We start from the raw sequence: 6,232 nt of genomic DNA, 5'->3' as shown, positions 1-6,232 counted from the left end.
GGAGCGGGATGTGGTGTTGGTTGCAGCACTTGTTCCCAATGTAGGTCGGTTTTGGAGAGCCGCCCTAACGCCAGCTGCAACAGCTCTCTCTATAATTAAAGCTAAATCTAATTCATTTGGACTTGCCATCTTGTTGTCTTGTCGTTATCTCGTGAATAAAAGACCGCGCTTTTCTCCATTCAAAAAACCCGTTGCTTCACGAGCGAATTACCGTAAATATTGTAATGTTCTGGCGCCAAATCTTAAATGTAGACTGAACATAATTCGGACATTTAACATTTAGATATACATTTAACATTTACGTTTACATTTAAGTATTTATATTTTACATTTACATTTAACACTTATATTTAACATTTATATATAACATTAAACATTTAAGTTTATATTTAATATTTACGTTTACATTTATCATTTACATATATATATATATAACATTTACATATAACATTTAACATTAACATTAACATTTATTTACAACAACTTAAACAACAATTTCTCTCTAAATGTTTGAAAAGGTGACATGAGAATATTGTCGTGCTTTTCCCCCCGTATTATAATGCTAAATGTGCCAAAACTGAGCAGGATTTTAGACCGTGCAACATTTTACAAACGGCGCCCCATAAAGATGGAGGTAGAAACAGAGAGCGATTACGCACCGACGAGTGTTTGACAATTCTGAACACGCCCAAGATGATGACGCAGGACTATGGAAATGGCCCTTGTATGATACTAGAGTTGGAATAGCTAGCTAGCTAGCTGCAGTTTGTCTGCATTGAGTAGTAATAAATGACATTATACGTTAGCGGTTGCTGTTCTTAATATCGTACAATTACATTGTGGCCTTCAAGATATCGAAGACAAGACGCTTTCTGACTTCCTTGTAAACTGACAGCTGTTAACGTGAGTAGCCCACTGGCTAAATTCATTGTGAGCTAGCTATCTAGCTAGATATATTTGAAAGCTAAAGTTAGTTAACTGAACTCGTGCAGATGTTAATGTTACATATAATAGGTTTAAACGCATTTATTGTCCCGTTGCTGAAAGGAGACAAGCTCATTCCATGAAAGTTTCGTGTTGTCAAGACACCAAAATGAAAAACATGATCATAGCTGATCTTTACTGACGTAACATAGCCAGTGAAAGTGGTTAACATCAATGGTTATAGCGAGGCTAGCTAGCTCGCTAGTCGAACAACCATCGTTATGTAACTTAAGTGAGCAAGCTTACTTTGCAACTTGTAGCTAACTAAACTTCAATGTTAGACGAGTTCAAGCTAACCTGATCTTAGATAGCTCGTAGATCTCAGATCTGCTCGTATTATAAAATAATTAGCTATCTAACCTTCACGGTGACTTACTAGCTAATGTAAAGCATCCATCTCCAAGCATCCATGTCCAAGTATCATTTATGGCCACGTATCCTCTCAACAGCTTTATTATAACTATTCATTCAAGCTTCCACCTCTAAGTGTTAAGTTGTTAGTTATCTATCTAGCTTGCATTACGGTTGTTTGGCTGGCTAGTTAGTTAGCCATGTTGCTAATCATTTTATGCTTCCAGTGAGATTGACTCAAGGTATAGTGACCTCCTGTGACTTTATTGTGTTTCGTTTAATAACGCTATAACATTATGTCTTCATAACAGACAGGCACACATTGCCACTACTCCTGGAAGTTGACAGCAACCCGGACCCAAATATGTCTCTGGCACAGAGGGTGCTCCTTACCTGGATATTTACACTGGTCTTCCTTATCATGCTGGTCCTGAAGCTCGATGAGAAGATCCATTGGAATTGGTTTCTTATATTTCTTCCTGTGTGGACATTTGACACTATTCTCCTCCTCATGATTATTGTTAAAATGGTGGGCCGCTGCAAGCCAGGCTTTGATCCGCACAATGCTACCCAGGACCTGAAGAAGAGGATTTGGTACTTGGTGGCCATGCTTCTGAAATTAGCATTTTGTCTTACACTTTGTGCCAGGCTCGAGAATCTAACGAATATATACTTGAGTTTTGTTTTTGTGCCTCTCTGGGCACTGATGATTGGGGCCATGGTAGAACTTGGCTACAATGTCTTTCACTTCAGAAGAGATTGAAGACTTTGGTTTTTGGTTCAGTGAAATCACAGTTCTACTGGGACTCTACTGTTGACTTAAATTGTCAGTACTGAAAGTCAAACACCACATTTCAGTTTCATCCTGTCAGCAGGTTGGGCCTTTTTTTTAACCAAAGGGACCAAGTTGACAAAAGAGAGACATGACTTGGCATGATGCTTAAGGGGCTGTGCATGATGTGCAGACTCATTTAGGTAAGGTCAAAATAAGATCTGGCCATTCCGGGTCTCCACGTAAACATCTGGATAGAGTGTGTGTGTAGGCAGTGGGGCAGTGTTGATTTAGCATACATGAGGGATACACTTACACTCACACACATACATAAGCGTGTCGTATAACACCTTTCTGCCCCACGCCATCTGCTGAGGTGCTTTGATGCACTTGTCTTGGTTTCCATTCATTGCCACAAGAGTTTGATGGGAGGGAACACTGTAACCACTGCAGGACACTGGTATTGTAATTATTGTATCATGTCATCTCCTCTGATATCTTGCACTCATTGCTTCTGTGTGTCCGACTGTTGTGGCGTTTTATGCATTTAATACCACCTTGCATTTGGTTTCCTAATACTGATGTGATATTTAATAATGTCTTGCACACATGTGGGAGATTGATTTAACAATTGAAGTAGCCTTATTTATTAATTGTATGTTTTGTGCATTGTAACCTTAATAAAATGTGCTGGTACCACAGGATCTTTGTTATGCCTGCAGGGATTAAAGCATTCCGGCACCGTGCCGGATTTCCGGCGTGTGGCGTTTGGCTGCGGAAAAAAAGTCTAATATAATTATATATATATATATATATATATATATATATTTTTTTTTTTTTAACACACGTCTCGATATCATCACCATTACTTTCGAGTTTATGAGTTCGTCTGCCAATGATATGAAAGGAGCACAACTTTCAGGCGCTCAAAATAACATTATTAGCCAATCAGAAGTAGATTGGGGCGGGTCTTGTGAAAATGTGCTTTCAGCACCGGCTTTTCTATATGGCTCTGCCTTATGCTACGTAGAGACAAACGTAGAGATACTGTCACACCGAAGCAGAGTAAATTCAAGATCCTTGGGATGATGCCCTCCTAGTTGATAAAGGATTGAAAAATACATGGCGCTGGGCATGGATAGAAGAGATGGGGAAGGACGGTAAGCCTTTTGGTAGCCGGTGTAAGAAGTTAAGAGAAGCAGGTGCTCTCTTGAGCTCAAGAAAGCTTCTGTATGCATCTAGCGGGGGAAAAGTGCTTCCAGTGCTTCCACTTCATCACCCGCTCATAGAGCAGTTCGCGCTATCCAACACACAACGCTTTTACAACCACATCTGATGTACCAGCATCAATAACTGACCGTTAATGTGCCCTGAAATACGCTTGTGTACGTTCATCGCAGAACACAATCTGTCTTCCAGGCTCGCCCAACCCCTGTTGAATTTTTGCCAAAAAATCGCTGAAGTCAAAATTGCTTTGAATAAACTGTCAATATCCAATCAGCATGCCAGCTATTTTAACACATGGCATAGCCTAACACCAGAGTCCAAAAGACGTATTTCGGAAAAGCTAAAAAACGGCATGTTTTTCTTAAATGTCGACAAATTCACCAACAACAACATAGACAATGTCCTCGTTCGTTTTTTGGATGAAGATGACAATGCATTCAAAACGTAACACTTGCCAGGCAGGAACATGAATATAGCCAATGCCTCAGCACTTACTGCTAGAATAAAATATGTACATTTTAATTTACGATTATTTCTTTTGAACAAAGTAATTATGGAACTGTTGCAATATAAATCCACAGTATTATCTACACTGTTGCACTTCAACGGTTTAAAAAGTGGATCACTGTCCTTTTTCGTAGATCCTCAATGAAATGGTTGCAAATCAAATCTTCTTCCACTGACTGAATTTCACATACCCTTATAACATGTCACCTTATGATTGTAGGTCATCTTGAAATCTTCCAAGGACAAAGCTTAGCAGCAAAACTTGATATCAAGAGAAATCGTAAATGCTACATGTGTTAGTACCATATTGTAGTGAGGTGGAGTACTATTGCTGACCTTCTTGGGATTGCAGTTTCAAAAGTCCCACCATAATCTGCCATCATTCATTTCTAAATGTTTTTTTTTTTTTTTTTTGACCCTGTAAATGTGTGAACCACCGGACCACACACCCCCTCGCACTCAACCACATTCAAAAAAAGTTCAGGCACAGGATTTTTTTTTGCTTTAAACCCTGTGCCTGGCCTCCACCAGTAGGTTGTGCTCCTGTCCTTTTCGCAGTCATGTGCAACAAAACTCCTAGAAACAGACCATTTCTGTATGTTTTGAAGTAGTCCAGTCCAGAGTAACTCCTGTGAGAGACAAAAACCTTTTTATTGATTCTGATTCCCAACAAAGTAAATGTGCATCAGCCAGTTGTGCAGGTCCATTTATCCCTGTAAGTCAGATTTGTATGTATATTTGCACAGGTTCTATATTCCCTCTACCAAGGAACAAACAACCATATACTAGTCTTGGTCCCCTTGAATCATCTTCAATGTCAGAAAACTGAACCTTTATCTATGTAGATCATATTACAAATCTTAAAGTTTAGTAAAATGTTATTTAACGGGATTAACAGGGTTATGATTTATGCTTAGAAGTGCTTATTTTACGAGTAAATATTCATCCAAGACAAGAGTTTCGGTTTGAGTTCTGAAGTACAAGTAAAACCCTATTTAGTGCAGACGTTGACTAATGTAGCTTTACATATTTGCTCACTCATTTGACATTGTTAGACAAAGATATTTTACATAAATCCTGCATTAACAATCCAGTTAGTGATAGACATGCCACAAGTCAGAAGTTTGTCACAAGCTATAAAGACAGCGGTACCACATCCTTCACATACCAAGTCCACTGTATATTACATATCTGACTTTACAGAATTCTGAATACCTATGGTTTATAACTTTTTGGTCTTATCATCATTGACACAGTTTTGAATGCATGTCTGTAATTAGTTGGATAATGCTCTCTGGAGATGTTAGGCCATGTACCCCAAAAAATACCATTGCGTACTCCCTTGTATCGTGTTTTGTAGTATTTCCCATTTAAATTTGCTGACATACAAGAGTCAAACCACCAGCCAGAGCTATAGTAGGCTCCACAGTTTCCAGATGGGTAGAGGTCATTGTCTCTGTCGTGAGTAGTGAAGAACTTCTGGTCATGGTTAAATGTTTGGCTGAAATGAAGAGCATCTCCTGCTGTACCAGAGTAGTGACCTACAGACAATCGATAGTGCTCAAGTTCACTAGCCACTGAAAAACGCTCATAGGTTGCATATGCTTTAAGTCCTTCAAAGTCTTCCAGCTGAATATGTAGAACCATCTCTTGACCTTGAGTTAGCAGGTAAATCTTTTCATTTCCAAGCCAAAATTCACCGTCCAAGTGACCAAAGCCCCTTCTGTATTCATTCCAAGATCGGTTGAATCTAATACTCCCATCATACCGCCGCTGGAGTAAAGTCCAGCCCCCATCATTAGCCTCCATCTCACAGAGCACCAAGAAGGGGCTGTACCTCAGGACAGGCCTCACGGCGAATACACCATTTTCCCTTGTAGTGAAATCAGAGCAATCTCGAGCTGGTGAAACACAAGTTATGTTCATATTAAGAATAATCAAACCAGCATATTTCCAATGGTCTTGAAATGTAACAACAGTTTTAACATGCAGGTGTAAATACATTTTTTACTACTGTATATTTCAGAGCTGCCCTGTCAGACATAGGTAACGCTTGTCCATTCCTTTTGGTCTTGCACAAAATTGTCTTCTTATTGGACTGATGTCTTTCAATGCTTCTCCAAAGCTTTCAAGAAGAACTGGAACCCAAATTCAGTTCTATCTTAGGAGGAACTGGGTTATTACCCATGACCAACACATAAGAAGGTCAAGCAAGGTATCTTTGGGTATGTTTATAAAAAAGAATGTAAATATGTGGAAATGTGATTCTGTACCTGCCTATGAAAAAAAGCTGAGAGAAATGGGTACTAAGCTTAAATAAGATCAGATACCATAGCAATGACGAGTCAAAGTACTTTGATAAGATCTGGAACTCTCTACTGATGTAAATAA

The 6,232-nt window shown here is 39.1% G+C and overlaps 1 protein-coding gene across 1 annotated transcript; it reads left to right on the top strand.

Annotated features, from left to right (window-relative positions):
• Positions 1 to 732: 732 nt before the first annotated feature.
• Positions 733 to 2,809, top strand: tmem60 (transmembrane protein 60). The gene is made up of 2 exons (XM_080842313.1): positions 733 to 903; positions 1,647 to 2,809. Exon 2 carries the CDS (start codon positions 1,700 to 1,702, stop codon positions 2,096 to 2,098), a length of 399 nt encoding a protein of 132 aa, XP_080698439.1. The 5' UTR covers positions 733 to 903; positions 1,647 to 1,699; the 3' UTR covers positions 2,099 to 2,809.
• The last annotated feature ends 3,423 nt before the right edge of the window (positions 2,810 to 6,232 follow it).

Source organism: Sprattus sprattus (genome assembly GCF_963457725.1).
Source record: "Sprattus sprattus genome assembly, chromosome: 7".
Classification (NCBI taxonomy): domain Eukaryota; kingdom Metazoa; phylum Chordata; class Actinopteri; order Clupeiformes; family Clupeidae; genus Sprattus; species Sprattus sprattus.
Note: the sequence above shows the minus strand (reverse complement) of the source record. Positions and strands in the feature narration are given on the sequence as shown.